Consider the following 18,199-nt stretch of genomic DNA (forward strand, 5'->3'; position numbering starts at 1 on the left):
GTAGCACACACTAGTTCCTATTTTTCTATTTGAGGGTAAAAATAAGGATATTTCTGATATTGCCTTTGAACTTTTAGCATTAGATAGCTTTATAGAATCAAATTATCTATTCCTTTGTGAAGTGTATAGTATGGATTTGGGGCATTCCGGGTGACTCAGTGGTAAAGAATCTGCCTACCAATGAAGGAGACACATGTTCTCAACCCCTGGGTTGAGAAGATCCCCTGGAGGAGGAAATGGCAACCCACTCCAGTATTCTTGCCTGGGAAATCCCATGGACAGAGAAGCCTGGTGGGCTATATAGTACATGGGGTGTAAAGAGTCACACATGACTTAGCGACTGAGCACACAACAACATGGATTTGCTCTGATAATATGTAGACAGAGGCTCATTAACTTTTGAAACCACAATAATGTATGTTTTATACAAGTATTTTAAAGCCTTTTTTTATTTACCACAACCCACCTTATGAAATGCATTTTATATTATGACCAAGTGTACACACACACACACACACACACACACACACGATATACATTCATAACTATGTAAATTTTTTAAAGTTTCACAAAGCTTACCAAGGAGCTATGCAAAATGCTCTCATATATTTATCTATTTTATTCTACTTTATTTAAAAAAATTTGTATCAACCCACCAAATTTCCTTAGACCACACTTTTTAGCAGTTCAGAGGGTGATTCTTTGGGCTGTTAAATGTCTGGAGTTCAAGGAGTCAATTCTAGAAGATGAAAATGTATTGGATTTTAGAAATGTATTCTAATTTTGTTGTAAATGTTAACTTTTCATATATAGGCAGGATGCTTTTGGTGCTAGTTGCTAGTTTGTCTTTGATTTCTAGGAGAGTGATAGGATTAGAAAGAATTTTCTAAATGGAGATTTCTTTTCTTCCTGCAGCTCTCATGTGTGACTGGAAGTCGAATGCATCATTAACCTAAGGACCTCACCACTTGGAAGTTACAGTTTTCACCATCAGCCTACCTTTTCCTTTTTGGTCTGGTTCTTTTCCTCAAACAGTGGAAACATCTTTCTTTTAATAAAGTTGCTTTTGTTGCAGAGTTAAGCAAATGGCTGATAGCAGCTGTGGTAAAAAATCCACAAAGTGCCCCCACTGCTCATCTGCTTCTCAGAAAAATGCACTTTGTATATGTTCTTGTAAAACAAAGCTTTCTCCAATGTCAGTGGTGGAAATGTCACAGACATCAAGCACAGGTAGTTCAGAATTTATAGTTTCACCAGAAAAAAAAAAAGAAAAAGGAGCCAACAAAGATGTTACTTCTGGAAAAGATTCGGTAAATATTAAAGATTCTACATCTCAACACAAGTTGATGTCCCATTCCCTAATCCCATCCCTACATTCATCCTTATCCATGGGCCCTTGTCAGCTAATTCATTGCCTTCTTTACTATTAAGGTGTCATTTCTTTCTTACAGGAGAGGTAAGAAAAATTGGTTGATAGTTTCTTTCATTCTTTTAACCAACCACTGCCCCAAATTAATGATTTCCCAGGATTATAAATAATTTGGAATGTTATTCCAGCTTTTATTAAAAAAATGGTTTATATGGAAATCGATTGGTTTTCAAATTGATTTAAACCTGAATTTGGGGGTGTTTTCTTCAACAGGTGCAGAATTAGATTTATGATTGTGGTTAAATACAGGGTGGTTATTATTTAAGACAGTTCCTGGTTATCTAAATGGAATATTAAATATACCTTACAAACCTGATTTGCCTTAGTTACAATCTGTGAATACCCAGTTGGACTGGCTTGGGTATGTTTGTCTTTATAGAGAAGAGACACTCTGGAAGATTGTCATTGATAGAGCATAAATTTGGATACAGAGAGCAGTAAGTTTAAGAAAAGTTAGGTTCTCAGTCCTCAAATTTATACCTTTTTCAAATTTTCACTCTAAAATGTTATTTCTGAATTGTATTATGGTATAGTTATTGACATATAAATGTCTCTGAGTGAATTGTTGCTATGTTATTTTCATTCAAAGCATATTTTGTAAATGTCTGGTCAGTAATTTCTTGTGTATAACCGATTTGAGATGATTGTTATGTCTTGAAACAAGAGTGATTAAGAAAACTGTGAAGTTGCCATCTCTTGTGATTTTAAAGATTTTAAGTCCTGATTTATCTTCTGTGCAGGTCATCATGTAGAATTGCCTGGATTCAGGAGATTAGATTGAATGACTTCTTAAGGCCTGTTTTAGCCTAATGAATGAATTATATAGGGCTTTGAATTTGAAAAAGGTGATAAACAGTCTTGTATACAATAAATATCTTGACACATATTTAAAACTTTTCAGATTATCTAAATTAGGGTTCTTACTTTGTCAACAAGTGTATTGTATCTTCAGTTCAGTTCAGTTCAGTTCAGTCACTCAGTCGTGTCCAACTCTTTGCGACCCCATGAATCACAGCACGCCAGGCCTCCCTGTCCATCACCAACTCCCGGAGTTCACTCAGACTCATGTCCAATGAGTCAGTGATGCCATCCAGCCATCTCATTCTCTGTTGTCCCCATCTCCTCCTGCCCCCAATCCTTCCCAGCATCAGAGTCTTTTCCAGTGAGTCAACTCGTCGCATGAGGTGGCCAAAGTATTGGAGTTCAGCTTTAGCATCAGTCCTTCCAATGAACACCCAGGATTGATCTCCTTTATCTTAGTGTTAATATTAACATTTCTTTTTGGTTCAAGCCCTCAAAATCTTCAAATGTAGAGAGAAAGCCATCTCAACAACAGTGGGGTCGGGGCAACTTCACAGAAGGAAAAGTTCCTCACATAAGGATGGACAATGGAGCTGCTATTCAGGTATATAGAGGGCAAACTGAAGCTACTAGAAATTTTTCAGATTTCTTCTAAGTCAATGTTCATAACAAAAGTGATTTTAAAAGTAAGTCTCTAAGGAAAGAAAAGAAAAGAAGAAACTTAACCATTTTTAAGATTGTTGAAGTCTTTACTAAAGAAAATGTGGACTAATTATTTTTTCTGTTCATGGAGATGTAACTTGACTTGCATAATTAAGTGGAGGACATTTATTAGATAAAATGAGAGCATTTGGTCTCCAAATCTTACTGGTTGCTGAGGGCAGTTGTGAAATCTTTGTATAGACCTATTTGAGAGGCAGAGAGAGACCAGATTACTTAGATGGTTTGGCTGTTCACTTCTTTGATGACCAGTAGGGAGGCCAAAATTTCCCTCGTGGACTAGACCATTTTTCTCCAGCTGTGACTGAGTGAATACCAATATTATTCTCCCCAGGATTCTAGTTCTTATATGCAAATATGACTTAAATTTAATACCATCTTAGAAATTAAAATGTTTTCCTTTAATGTTAGATTGAAGGAACTACAACAGGAACAACTATAAGAGGAAAATTCCATTAATGTTAAATAACTTTGAACAATTGTTTTAAAAAATATTTAGCAATTATTTGATCAGAAAAACTTTCTAAAAAATTCTGACCTGAAAGCTTAAATCTTCCCCTGTTAAAGATTTTGTTAAGTCTTACAAAATCTTACAAAAGACCTGCATTTAAAAAAAAAAAAATCCACAAATTTACTGTTTTAAATTTAGTCATAAGAGCTTTGTAAAAGAAAAATGTATTCATTTATCAGCTCACTCATTCATTCCTTGATTGGATTATGGAAAAAATTCTCAATTTTCCTTCCTTTCTTTCCTTTTGTTCTCCCACATGCTTCTCAGAAGCCATCTCTTTCATACCATTTTCCCTTATGTTCCCAGAATTTTAGCTCTGATCTCTGGCCCCAATGTCATTTTGTATTTTTTCTTTTAACTTAAGACTGTATGACTCAATTTACAAATGATGTTGTTGTTGTGCAGTCACTAAGTCGTGTCTGACTCTGCTGGACTGCAGCATGCCAGGCTCTGTCCTCCACTGTCTTCCAGAGTTTATTCAAATTCATGTCCATTGAGCCAGACATGAGACAAATGATAAGAAAACAGGAATTATGGTTTATTCATCTTTGTAGCCCCCAAAGTATGTATCACAAGAAGATAGCTAAGAAAAATCTACATGTTGAAGCCGAACATTTTTCTTTTCTTCTTTTTTATTTCCCTTTCTGTGTCTTCCCTTCTCGCCCTCTGTCTCTTTTTCCTTTCCTTGCTTCCTCTCTTCTTCTCTCTCCTCCCTTCCATTTCTTCTTTCTCCTTTTTCCTCATGCACTAAGCATGAATATTTTGCCGGCAAGGTTTCAGGCAGGCTTTTTAAAGGATAAAAAAGAAACATGTTTATAAGGTGTTTCTAGAACATCTTGGAAGGAAAAAAATGAGTCCAAATATTTGTAAGCAAGAGAGTAATAATAGTGTTTGAGCACCAATGCATACATGTTGAAAAAAGTCAAAAGAATAATGACCGTGGTGCAGAGTTAGGCAGAAAAGCCCTTTGTGAAGTAGGTAAGTAATTAGTTGGATACTCCATCTTCTTTTACAAAAGTCAGAAAGGAATGTAAGCAGTAGAAAATATGAAGTCTGGCAGTAGTTTACCTGTTGCAGGGTGCAGATGAAAGTAGTCACACAGGGGGAACCTGGCTGGCATCTCTAAGGCAGGCTCTAAGAAGTCTCCAAGAGAGACTTGCCCCAGGGACGTTAGCTCAGGGGTTCTCTCCTGTTCTAATCTCTGGGTGTAATGGGTCTAGAAACTCTTGTTAATGCCTTGGAGTTGATTTAGATCAGGGAGACTGACTCTCTCCAGCCAAATTGACAAGAACTGAAAGTGTCAATGAGTTACCTGCTTGTTATTTTACAGTGTGAAATGGAATGCTGGTGTTGTCAAGACCAGTGCATTCTGTCTTTGTAAGCAGGAGTGAAATGATAGACAGAAGGATCCTTGGTTTGGATAATGTGACTATGGATGGTTTTAATTTTTTTCTCAATGCTTATTTATATTATAAACTTTAATATAAATATAAAAAGGATTTATATAATCCTTTTCCTAAAACAAAAAGAAATCAAACAACAAAAATGATTATTTAGTCGAAACAATGAAGAAAAAGTTTACCTGGTAAACAGGAAACCAGTTATCTAATGGTTAATATGTGTTGATTTTATAGTATAGTTTTCAGAGTTTGGGAATAATTTTTTGGACAACTTATTTTACACAAATATACAGTGTATATCAATATATTTGTATACATGTATTACTAGACCATTCTTTTTCTTATGAAGACATTTCTTTAATATTATAGTTTATGAGAGTTTCATTTTTTATATATTTGAAGTTTTTCACATTTCCTCATTAGGATTTTTATGGTTTTTCTCTAAAGGATATTTAATAAGACTCATCAAAACTTATTTTTGCTTAATTAAGATGTGTTTATTAATACTGAAGCAAATTTGTGGTGTCAGTGTCTTCTATTTGATTTTACCCTGGAGCAGAGTCACTCTTCCCTTGGGTGGATGCCTGTCAGTATTATATGTTCATTTGTCATACCTGATGAATGGCAGAGAAAGACAAAACAACTATTTATTTTTTTATCTAGGAAATCTATACCTTTGGAAGAATATTGGGACAAGGGAGCTTTGGAATGGTCATTGAAGCCATAGACAAGGAAAGAGAAACTAAGTGGGCAATTAAAAAAGTGAACAAAGAAAAGGTAAGGCTTGTCAGCAGCATCATACTGAAGGTGCAGTTCTACAGCAAGGTGCGGTGGGCAGTACAATTTTTTACACTAATACAGCTGATCCTTGGGGACAGGGCCTGGGCTGTTGCATGGAGAAATGTGGGTATTTCTCTAGCCTTCTGGGCTTCCCTCATAGCTCAGTTGGTAAAGAATCCACCTGCAATGCAGGAGACCCCTGTTCAATTCCTGAGTTGGGAACATCTGTTGGAGAAGGGATAGACCACCCACTTCAGTATTCCTGGGCTTCCCATGTGGCTCAGCTTGTAAAGAATCTGCCTGCAATGCGGGAGACCTAGGTTCAATTGGGAAGATCCCCTGGAGAAGGGAAAGGCTTCAGTTCAGTTCAGTTGCTCAGTCGTATGCGACTCTGCAACTCCATGGGCTGCAGCATGCCAGACCTCCCTGTCCATCACCAACTCCCGGACTTTACTCAAACTCACGTCCATTGAGTGGGTGATACCATCCAATCATCTCATCCTCTGTTGTCCCCTTCTCCTTCTGCCTTCAATCTTTCCCAGCATCAGGGTCTTTTCAAATGAGTCAGCTCTTCGCATCAGGTGGCCAAAGTATTGGAGTTTCAGCTTCAGCATCAGTCTTTCCAATGAATATTCAGGACTGATTTCCTTTAGGATGAACTGGATGGATTTCCTTTCAGTCCAAGGGACTCTCAAGAGTCTTCTCTAACACCACAGTTCAAAAGCATCAGTTCTTTGGCACTCAGCTTTCTTTATAGTCCAACTCTCACATCCATACATGACCACTGGAAAAACCATAGCTTTGACTAGACAAACCTTTGCTGGCAAAGTAATGTGTCTGCTTTTTACTATGCTGTCTAGGTTTTTCATAACTTTCCTTACTAGGAGCAAGTGTCTTTTAATTTTATGGCTGCAGTCATCATCTGCTGTGATTTTGGAGCCCTAAAAAATAAAATCTGTCACTGTTTCCATTGTTTCCCCATCTATTGCCATGAAGTGATGGGACCAGATGCCATGATCTTAGTATTCTGAGTGTTGAGTTTTAAGCCAACTTTTTCACTCTCCTCTTTCACTTTCATCAAGAGGCTCTTTAGTTCTTCTTCACTTTCGGCATAAGGGTGGTGTCATCTGCATATCTGAGGTTACTGATATTTCTCCTGGCAGTCTTGATTCTAGCTTGTGCTTTACCCAGTCCGGCATTTCGCATGATGTACTCTGCCTGTAAGTTAAATAAGCAGGTGATAATATTCAGCCTTGACATACTCCTTTCCCTATTTGGAACCAGTCTATTGTTCCATGTCCAGTTCTAACTGTTGCTTCCTGACCTGTGTACAGATGTCTCAAGAGGCAGGTCAGGTGGTCTGGTATTCCCATCTCTTGAAGAATGTTCCACAGTTTGTTGTGATCCACACAGTCAAAGGCTTTGGCATAGTCAATAAAACAGAAATAGATGTTTTTCTGGAACTCTCTTGCTTTTTCAGTGATCCAACAGATGTTGGCTATTTGTTCTCTGGTTCCTCTGTCTTTTCTAAATCCAGCTTGAACATCTGGAAGTTCACGGTTCATGTACTGTTGAAGCCTGGCTTGGAGAATTTTGAGCATTACTTTGCTACCTTGTGAGATGAGTGTAATTGTGTGGTAGTTTGAATGTTCTTTGGCATTGCTTTTCTTTGGGATTGGAATGAAAACTGACCTTTTCCAGTCTTGTGGACACTGCTGCATTTTCCTTACCTCCACTAGCTTTGTTCATAGTGATGCTTCCAAAGGCCCACTTGACTTCGCATTCCAGGATGCCTGGTTCTAGGTGAGTGATCACACCATCATTTATCTGGATCGTGAAGATTTTTTTTTAACAGTTCTTCTGTGTGTTCTTGCCACCTCTTCCTAATATCTTCTGGTTCTGTTAGGTCCATACCATTTCTGTCCTTTATTGAGCTCATCTTTGCATGAAATGTTCCCTTGGTATCTCTAATTTTCTTGAAGAGCTCTCTTGTTGTTTTCCTCTATTTCTTTGCACTGATTGCTGAGGAAGGCTTTCTTATCTCTGCTTGCTATTCTTTGGAACTCTGCATTCAAATGAGTACATCTTTCCTTTTCTCCATTGCTTTTCACTTCTCTTCTTTTCACAACTATTTGTAAGGCCTCCTCAGACAGCCATTTTGCTTTTTTGCATTTCTTTTTCTTAGGGGACGGCCTTGATCACTGTCTCCTGTACAGTGTCACAAACCTCCATCCACAGTTCATCAGTAGTGCCATCAGATCTAGTCCTTAAATCTATTTCTCACTTCCACTGTATAATCATAAGGGATTTGATATAGGTCATGCCTGAAGGTCTAGTGGTTTTCCCTACTTTCTTGAGTTGAAGTCTGAATTTGGCAATAAGGAGTTCATGATCTGAGCGACAGTCAGCTCCTGGTCTTGTTTTTGCTGACTGTATAGAGCTTCTCCATCTTTGGCTGCAAAGAATATAATCAGTCTGATTTTGGTATTGACCATCTGGTGATGTCCATGTGTAGAGTCTTCTCTTGTGTTGTTGGAAGAGGGTGTTTGCTATGACCAGTGTGTTCTCTTGGCAGAACTTGATTAACCTTTGCTCTGCTTCATTCTGTACTCCAAGGCCAAATTTGCCTGTTACTCCAGGTGTTTCTTGATTTCTTGCTTTTGCATTCCAGTCCCTTATAATGAAAAAGATATCTTTTTTGGGTGTTAGTTCTAAAAGGTCTTCATAGAACCATTCAACTTCAGCTTCTTCTGCGTTACTGAAGTCAGGGCATAGACTTGGATTACCATGATGTTGAATGGTTTGCCTTGGAAATGAAGAGATCATTCTTTCGTTTTTGAGATTGCATCCAAGTACTGCATTTTGGACTCTCCTGTTGACTATGATGGCTACTCCATTTCTTCTAAGGCATTCTTGCCCACAGTAGTAGATATAATGGTCGTTTGAGTTAAATTCACCCATTCTAGTCCATGTTAGTTTGCTGATTCTTAAAATGTCAACATTCACTCTTGCCATCTCCTATTTGACCACTTCCATTTTGCCTTGATTCATAGACCTAACATTCCAGGTTCCCATGCAATGTTGCTCTTTACAGCATCAGACCTTGCTTCTATCACCAGTCACATCCACAACTGGGTTTTTGCTTTGGCTCCATCCCTCCATTCTTTCTGGAGTTATTTCTCCACTGATCTCCAGTAGCATATTGGGCATCTACCGACCTGGGGAGTTCACCTTTCAGTGTCCTATCTTTTTGCCTTTCATTCTGTTCATGGGGTTCTCAAGGCAAGAATACTGAAGTTGTTTGCCATTCCCTTCTCCAGTGGACCACATTTTGTCAGACCTCTCCACAAACAGTGACCAATCCATCTTGGATGGCCCTACACAGCATGGCTTATAGTTTCATTGAGTTAGATAAGATTGTGTTCCATGTGATCAGATTGGTTAGTTTTCTGTGATTATGGTTTTCAGTCTGTTTGCCCTCTGATGGAGAAGGTTAAGAGGCTTATGGAAGCTTTCTGATGGGAGGGACTGACTGAGGGGTAAACTGGGCCTTGTGATGGGTGATGCAATGCTCAGTAAATCTTTAATCCAATTTTCTATTGATGGGTGGAGCTGTGTTCCCTCCCTGTTATTTAGTTAGTTACTTAGTTAGCTAGTTAGTTGGTTCAGTCGCTCAGTCTGTTCAACTCTTTGCGACCCCATGAATCACAGCATGCCAGGCCTCCCTGTCCATCACCAACTCCCGGAGTTCACTCAAACTTATGTCCATCGAGTTGGTGATGCCATCCAGCCATCTCATTCTCCATTGTCCCTTTCTCCTCCTGCCCCCAATCCCTCCCAGCATCAGAGTCTTTTCCAGTGAGTCATCTCTTCGCATAAGGTGGCCAAAATATTGGAGTTTCAGCTTTAGCATCACTCCTTCCAGTGAACACCCAGGACTGATCTCCTTTAGAATGGACTGGTTGGATCTCCTTGCAGTCCAAGGGACTCTCAAGAGTCTTCTCCAGCACCACAGTTCAAAAGCATCAATTCTTCAGCGGTCAGCTTTCTTCACAGTCCAACTCTCACATCCATACATGACCACGGGAAAAAGCATAGCCTTAACTAGACGGACCTTGATTGGCAAAGTAATGTCTCTGTTTTTTAATATGCTATCCAGGTTGGTCATAACTTTCCTTCCAAGGAGTAAGTGTCTTTTAATTTCATGGCTGCAGTTAGCATCTGCAGTGATTTTGGAGCCCAAAAAAATAAAGTCTGACACTTTTCCACTGTTTCCCCATCTATTTCCCATGAAGTGATGGGACCAGATGCCATGATCTTAGTTTTCTGAATGTTGAGCTTTAAGCCAACTTTTTCACTCTTCTCTTTCACTTTCATCAAGAGGCTCTTTAGTTCTTCTTCAACTTTCTGCCATAAGGGTGGTGTCATCTGCATATCTGAGGTTATTGACATTTCTCCCGGCAATCTTGACTCCAGCTTGTGCTTCCTCCAGCCCAGTGTTTCTCATTATGTACTCTGCATATAAGTTAAATAAACAGGGTGACAATATACAGCCTTGACGTACTCCTTTTCCTATTGGGAACCAGTCTGTTGTTCTATGTCCAGTTCTAACTGTTGCTTCCTGACCTGCATATAAGTTTCTCAAGAGGCCAGTCAGGTGGTCTTGTATTCCCATCTCTTTCAGAATTTTCCACAGTTTATTGTGATCCACATAGTCAAAGGCTTTGGCATAGTCAATAAAACAGAAATAGATGTTTTTCTGGAACTCTCTTCCTTTATTCATGATCCAGCGGATGTTGGCAATTTGATCTCTGGTTCCTCTGCCAATAAAGGTCCGTCTAGTCAAGGCTATGGTTTTTCCAGTGGTCACATATGGATGTGAGAGTTGGACTGTGAAGAAAGCTGATCGCCGAAGAATTGATGCTTTTGAACTGTGGTGCTGGAGAAGACTCTTGAGAGTCCCTTATACTGCAAGGAGATCCAACCAGTCCCTTCTAAAGGAGATCATTCCTGGGTGTTCATTGGAAGGACTGATGCTGAAGCTGAAACTGCAATACTTTGGCCACCTCATGCGACGAGTTGATTCACTGGAAAAGACTCTGATGCTGGGAGGGATTGGGGGCAGGAGGAGAAGGGGACGACGGAGAATGAGATGGCTGGATGGCATCACCGACTCTGTGGACATGAGTTTGAGTGAACTCTGGGAGTTGGTGATGGACAGGGAGGCCTGGCGTGCTGTGATTCATGGGGTCGCGGAGAGTCGGACACGACTGAGCGACTGAACTGAACTGAAACCGTGAGGGAGGTAATGAAGATAATGACAACCTCCTTCAAAAGGTCCCATGCACGTACTGCTACACTCAGTGCCCCCAACCCTGCAGCGGCCACCACCAACCCATGCCTCTGTCGGAGACTCCTGGACACTGCCAGACAAGTCTGGATCAGTCTCTTGTGGGGGTCTCTGCCCCTTTTTCCTGGTCCTGGGGCTAGGAAATGATATAATGCAGGGCTAAGTGTAGAATCTCAACTGCCTATTGTTTCCTTTTGATATGTATATAAATGTAATGGAAACAAAGCAAGATAAAACAAAAACATTTTATTTTACCAATAACTGACATTTAATGAGATGCCTTATATCCATTTTCTAATTGACATCCCTAGAAAGTAGATTTTGTTTTTATTATGCTACTGAACGGAAACATCAAAGGATCCACATAATTTTGAAGCAAATACCAAAAAGCATATTAAGAACTTAAATAATTTTGTGATATGACAGAGACCATGTTGTTAGCTAATTTATAGAAACTGTCCAAGAAACATATATGATTTGAGGCAGAATTATCTCTTGAAATTGGGCAAAGGAAAGAAAGGGTATACGTTAATCTTATCATGCAGATAGGTTGCATATTATCTTTTGGAAAAGGAACTTTCTGAAAAAAATAGGAAAAAATATAAAATAACTCTTTTATATTGAGGTATGCAGTAACGAAATTCTTACATGAAATCTGTATTTCCTCATCGTCTAAGGCTGGAAGCTCTGCTGTGAAGTTACTTGAACGGGAAGTGGACATCCTAAAAAGTGTGAAACATGAACACATCATACATCTTGAACAAGTATTTGAGACACCTAAGGTAAAGCTGGGTTTCCTTGGTGACTCAGAGGGTAAAGAATCTTTCTGGAATGTGGGAGACCTGGGTTCAGTCCCTGGGTTGGGAAGATCTCCTGGAGAATCAAATGGCAACCTGTTGCAATATTCTTGCCTAGAAAATTCCATGAACAGAGGAGCCTGGCAGACTATAGTTAAAGGCAAAGCTTTATCAGGTGCTGCATTCTGAAAGTTGTTATTTTTACAAAATTAATATCATCCCCTTGAGAAGTAGTCTCTTTGGGACACAGTGGCTCATGTCTTTGGCATGACTCTGTCACACCACTCTGTCAGTGGAGATTGATGAAAAGCATTCTGGAGGACGTTTTATTGTTGATTGTATAGTTATGTGTCTGATGATTAGATTCACATCATCAGTGATATTTCTGGTGGCATGTTGTGAAAAAAATGAAATAACTTCAGATATAACCCAGAGTAATCAGAGCTTCCTTAGAAGTGGCTTTCCTTTTTGCTTTGATCCTTGGCTCTGCATTAGAGTCCCTTGGAATACTGTCATTCTGCAAGGTTAGCTTCATAGCAGAGTTGATATGGTTGTTTGCCATTCTGCAAAAGTTGTTTATTGCCCATGAGCTTGGGTGTTTTTCTGCTAGGAGGTGGTATGATATAGCAGTTAGGTGTGTTAGGTCAGATTGCCTGTACAATTTAATCCTGGATCTACCACTTACTAGTTGTGAGACCATGGACAAATTACTCAACCTCTCTACTTAAGTTTCCTCATCTGTAAGATAGGTTTAATGATAGTTGTTTTTCAGTTGTTAAGTCATGCCTACCTCTTTGAAACCCCATGGACTGCAGCATGCCAGGCTTGCCTCTCCTTCACTATTTCCTAGAGTTTGCTCAAACTCATGTCCATTGAGTCAGTGGTGCCATCCAACCGTCTCATCCTGTGTTGCCCCCTTCTCCTCCTGCCTTCAGTCTTTCCCAGGATCAGGGCCTTTTTCAGTGAGTTGGCTCTTCATATCAGGTGGCCAAAGTAATGGAGCTTCAGCTTCAGCATCAGTCCTTCTAATGAATATTCAGGGTTAATAGTATTAAACACATTTAGTTGTAGAGGGATTAAGTGGGAAAATGAGTATAAAGCATATGTCTCTTTGAATGTTACCTATTGTTCTTTGTTTCCTTTGCCAGTTTCTAAGGCAACAGTAGTCAATTTGGGTTGTGCATTATGCTTGATTCACTAGGAGTGCTTGATTGGAGATGACAGTTACCTTTACAGGAGGCCATAAATGGCAATGATGCCAAAAGCCTTCTCTGGTTTTTTAGTTGTGACTTATTTTATCCTCAGATCTTCTTAGAATAGTTTTGCCCTTTATCACTGGTTTTAACCAGTTTGATTGTGTTGTGCCTTAGTGTAGCTGTGTTCATGTGTCTTGGCTTGGGGTTCATGGAGCTTCTTGGATCTGTGAGTTTATGGTTTTCATAAAATTTAGGGACATTTTGGCCATTATTTTTTCTGCCTTGAAGGACTTTCAAGTACACGTGAGATTGCTTGATATTTTCCAAAGCTTACTGATTCTCTATTCATTTTTTTTCAATTTTAGTTCTCTCCTTATTGAATTTAGCAGAGTTTCTGTTGTGATATCTTCAGATTCTGTAACCTTTTTTTCTGTAACATCATATATTCTGTTTATACTTTCTAGTGGAAATTTGATTTGGGTCATTTTTGTATCTTCCATGTTTCTACATAACATGATCACTATTTCCTCCTTCTTCTTAAATAATATAATAACTTTTACTGCCCTTTTCTATTAATCATATCATGTGTGCCATTTTTAGGTCCATTTTAAGTGATTGAGTTCCCCCACTTCATTATGAGTTATGTTTTCCTGCTTCTTTTTATGCCTGTTGATTTTTGATTGGATGCTGGCTAATCTTTTATATTTTTACAGCTATTCTTGAGCTTTATTCAAGACATAGTTGAGTTACTTAGAAATAGTTTGATACTTTTGAAGCTTAATTTAAACTGTTTAGTGGTACCACAGAGCCTTTGGTTGGTCTGGGCTAATTTTTCTCTAAGTAATGAGGTAAGACCCTTCTGAGTACTCTGCCCAGTGTCCCATGAATTATGAGATTTTCCACTCTGGCTAGAGGAAATAGGAACTCTTCCTGGCCTTGTGAAGACTTCAGTCATTGTTCCCTCTGATCTTTTTGCATGGTACTTTCCCTAGCTTTGGGTAGATCCTTTTTTTTTTTTTTAATTTACTTTTTATTGAAGGACAATTGCTTTACAGAATTTTGTTGTTTTTTGTCAAACCTCAACATGAATCAGCCATAGGTATACATATATCCCTTCCCTTTTGAACCTCCCTCCCATATCCCCATCCCACCCCTCTAGGTTGATACAGAGCCTCTGTTTGAGTTTCCTGAGCCATACAGCAAATTCACGTTGGCTATCTATTTTGCATATGGTGATGTAAGTTTCCATGGTACTCTTTCCATGCATCTCATACCTCTCCTCCCCCCTCCCCATGTCCATAAGTCTATTGGCTGTTTCTCCATTGCTGCCCTGCAAATAAATTCTTCAGTGCCACTTTTCTAGATTCCATATATATATATGATAGAATGCGATATTTACCTTTCTCTTTCTGACTCACTTCACTCTGTATAATAGGCTCTAGGTTCATCCACCTCATCAAAACTGACTCAAATGTGTTCCTTTTTATGGCTGAGTAATATTCCATGTGTATATGTACCATAACTTCTTTATCCATTCATCTGTCAATGAACATCTAGGTTGCTTCCATGTTCTAGCTATTGTAAATAGTGCTGCAAAGAACAAGGGGTTACATATGTCTTTTTCAATTTTGGTTTCCTCAGGGTATATGCCTAGAAGTGGGATTGCTGTGTCATATGGTGGTTTTATTTCTAGTTTTTTAAGGAATCTCCATACCGTTTTCCATAGTGGCTGTATCAATTTACATTCCCACCAACAGTACAAGAGCATTCCCTTTTCTCCACACCCTCTCCAGCATTTGTTGTTTGTAGACTTTTTGATGATGGCCATTCTGACCTTTCTGACCAGTGTAAGGTGATATCTCATTGTAGTTTTGATTTGCATTTCGCTAATAATGAATGATATTGAGCATCTTTCATGTGTTTGTTATCCATCTGTATGTCTTCTTTGGAGAAATGTCTGTTTAGGTCTTTTTCCCACTTTTTGCTTGTTGTTTGTTTTTCTGGCATTGAGGTGTATGTTCTGCTTGTATATTTTGGAAATTAATCCTTTGTCAGTTGTTTCATTTGCTATTATTTTCTCCCATTCTGAGGCTTGTCTTTTTACCCTGCTTATAGTTTACTTTGCTGTGCAAAAGCTTTTATGTTTAATCAGGTCCACTTATCTACTTTTGTTTTTATTTCTGTTACTCTAGGAGGTCAGTCATAGAGGATCTTGCTTTGATTTATGTCATCGAGTGTTCTGCCTATGCTTTCCTCTAAGAGTTTTATAGTTTCTGGTCTTACATTTAGGTCTTTAATCCATTTTGAGTTTATCTTTGTGTATGGTGTTAGGAAGTGTTCTAATTTCATTCTTTTACATGTAGCTGTCCAGTTTTCCCAGGACCATTTATTGAAGAGGCTGTCTTTGCCCCATTGTATATTCTTGCCTCTTTTGTCAAAAATAAGGTACCCATAGGTGCATGGGTTTATTTCTGGGCTTTCTATCTTGTTCCATTGGTCTATATTTCTGTTTTTATGCTAGTACCATACTGTCTTGATGATTGTAGCTGACGTCAGGAAGGTTGATTCCTCCAATTACATTCTTTCTCAAGACTGCTTTTACTATTTGGGGTCTTTTGTGTTTCCATATGAATTGTGAATCTTTTCATTCTAGTTCTGTGAAAAATGCCATTAGTAATTTGATAGGGGTCACATTGAATCTGTAGGTTGCATTTGGTAGTATAGTCTTTTTCACAATGTTGATTCTTCCTACCCAGGAACATGGAATATCTCTCCATCTGTTTATGTCATCTTTGATTTCTTTCATCAGTGTCTTATAATCTTCTGTGTGAAGTTCTTTTGTCTCCTTAGGTAAGTTTATTCCTAGATATTTAATTCTTTTTGTTGCAATGGTACATGAGATTGATTCCTTAATTTCTCTTTCTGATTTTTCACTGCTAGTTTATAGAAATGCAAGTGATTTCTATGTATTGATTTTGTATCCTGAAACTTTGCTAAATTCACTGATTAGCTCCAGTAATTTTCTAATACTATCTTTAGGGTTTTCCATGTACAGTATCATGTCATCTGCAAACAGTGAGAGCTTTACTTCTTTTCTGATCTGGATTCCTTTTATTTCTTTTTCTTCTCTGATTGCTGTAGCTAGGACTTCCAGAACTATGTTGAATAATAGTGGCAAAAGTGGACACCCTTGTCTTTTTCCTGATCTTAGAGGGAATGCTTTCAGTTTTTCACCACTGAGAATAATGTTTGCTGTAGGCTTATCATATATGGCCTTTACTATGTTGAGGTAGGTTCCTTCTGTACCCATTTTTTGAAAAGTTTTAAACATAAATGGGTGCTGAATTTTGTCCAAGGCTTTTTCTTTATCTATTGAGATTATCCTATGGTTTTTATCTTTCAATTTGTTAATCTGGTGTATCACATTGATTGATTTGCATATATTGAAGAATCCTTGCATCCCTGGAATAAACCCAACTTGATCATGGTGTATGAGCTTTTTGATGTGTTGCTGAATTCTGTTTGCTAAAATTTTTTGAGGATTTTTGCATCTATGTTCATCAGTGATATTGTCCAGTGGTTTTCTATTTTTGTGTTGTCTTTGTCTGATTTTGGTATCAGGGTATAGTAGTGGCCTCGTAGAAAGAGTTTGGAAATGTTTCTTCCTCTGCAACTTTTTGAAAGAGTTTTAGAAGTATAAGCATTAGCTCTTCTCTAAATGTTTGATAGAATTCTCTTGTGAAGCCATCTAGTCCTGGGCTTTTGTTTTTTGGGGACATTTTGATCACAGCTTTGATTTCAGTGCTTGTAATTAGGTTGTTCATAATTTCTATTTCTTCCTGGTTCAGTCTTAGAGGATTGAACTTTTCTAAGAATCTGTCCATTTCTTCCAGGTTATCCATTTTACTGACATATAGTTGTTCATAATAGTCTCTTATATAATCCTTTGTATTTCTGCATTGTCTGTTGTAACCTCTTCTTTTTCATTTCTAATTTTGTTGATTTGATTCTTCTCTCTTTTTTTCTTGATGATTCTGGCTAAAGGTTTGTCAATTTTGTTTATCTTCACAAAGAACCAGCTTTTAGTTTCATTAATCTTTACTATTGTTTCTTTCATTTCTTTTTCATTTATTTCTGCTCAGATCTTTATGATTTCTTTCTTTCTACTAATTTTGGAGTTTTTTCTTCCCCACTTGTTTTAGGTGTAAAGTTAGGTTGTCTATTTGATGTTTTTCTTGTTTCTTGAGGTAGGATTGTATTGCTATAAATTTCCCTCTTAGGATTGCTTTTGCTGCATCCCGTAGATTTTGAGTTGTTGTGTTTTCATTGTCATTTGTTTCTAGAAATTTTTTGATTTCCCTTTTGATTTCTTCAGTAATCTGTTGGTTATTTAGAAATGTGTTGTTTAATCTCCATGTGTTTGTGTTTCTTACAGTTTTTTTCTTGTAATTGATATCTAGTCTCGTAGTGTTGTAGTTGGATAAGATGCTTGATATGATTTCAATTTTCTTAAATTTACTGAAACTTCATTTGTAACCCATGATGCAGTCTATCCTGGAGAATGTTCCATGTGCACTTGAGAAGAGGGTGTATTCTTCTGCATTTGGATGGAATGTCCTGAAGATATCAGTGAGATCCAGCTCATCTAAAATATCATTTAAAACCTGTGTTTCCTGGGAAAACTGGTCAACCACTTGGAAAAAAATGAAACTAGAACACTTTCTAACACCATAAACAAAAATAAACACAAAATGGATTAAAGATCTAAATGTAAGACCAGAAACTATAAAACTCCTAGAGGAAAACATAGGCAAAACACTGTCTGACATAAATCACATCAGGATCCTCTATGATCCACCTCCCAGAGTAATGGAAATAAAAGCAAAAATAAACAAATGGGATCTAATTAAACTTAAAAGCTCTTGCACAACGAAGGAAACTATAAGCAAAGTGAAAAGACAGCCTTCAGAATGGGAGAAAATAATAGCAAACGAAGCAACTGACAAAAAATTAATCTCAAAAATATTCAAGCAACTCCTGCAGCTCAATTCCAGAAAAATAAATGACCCAATCAAAAAATGAGCCAAAGAACTAAACAGACATTTCTCCAAAGAAGACATAAAGATGGCTAACAAACACATGAAAAGATGCTCAACATCACTCATTATCAGAAAAATGCAAATCAAAACCACAATGAGGTACCATCTCATGCCAG

General features: G+C 38.0%; 1 protein-coding gene across 2 annotated transcripts in view; it reads left to right on the forward strand.

The window, feature by feature from the left end:
• Nucleotides 1-18,199, forward strand: part of STK33 (serine/threonine kinase 33) — a 185,404-nt gene that overhangs the window by 94,068 nt on the left and 73,137 nt on the right. For both annotated transcript variants that reach the window (XM_055423426.2, XM_055423427.2), the window contains exons 2-5: nucleotides 916-1,310; nucleotides 2,721-2,834; nucleotides 5,525-5,638; nucleotides 11,669-11,773. In XM_055423426.2, coding sequence (XP_055279401.2) covers nucleotides 1,086-1,310; nucleotides 2,721-2,834; nucleotides 5,525-5,638; nucleotides 11,669-11,773 — 558 coding nt within the window. In that variant the 5' untranslated portion in view covers nucleotides 916-1,085. The remainder of the gene's footprint in view (nucleotides 1-915; nucleotides 1,311-2,720; nucleotides 2,835-5,524; nucleotides 5,639-11,668; nucleotides 11,774-18,199) is intronic.

The sequence above is a fragment of the Moschus berezovskii genome, chromosome 14 (assembly GCF_049115385.1).
Source record: "Moschus berezovskii isolate FMDL1 chromosome 14, NW_MosBer_1.0, whole genome shotgun sequence".
Lineage (NCBI taxonomy): Eukaryota > Metazoa > Chordata > Mammalia > Artiodactyla > Moschidae > Moschus > Moschus berezovskii.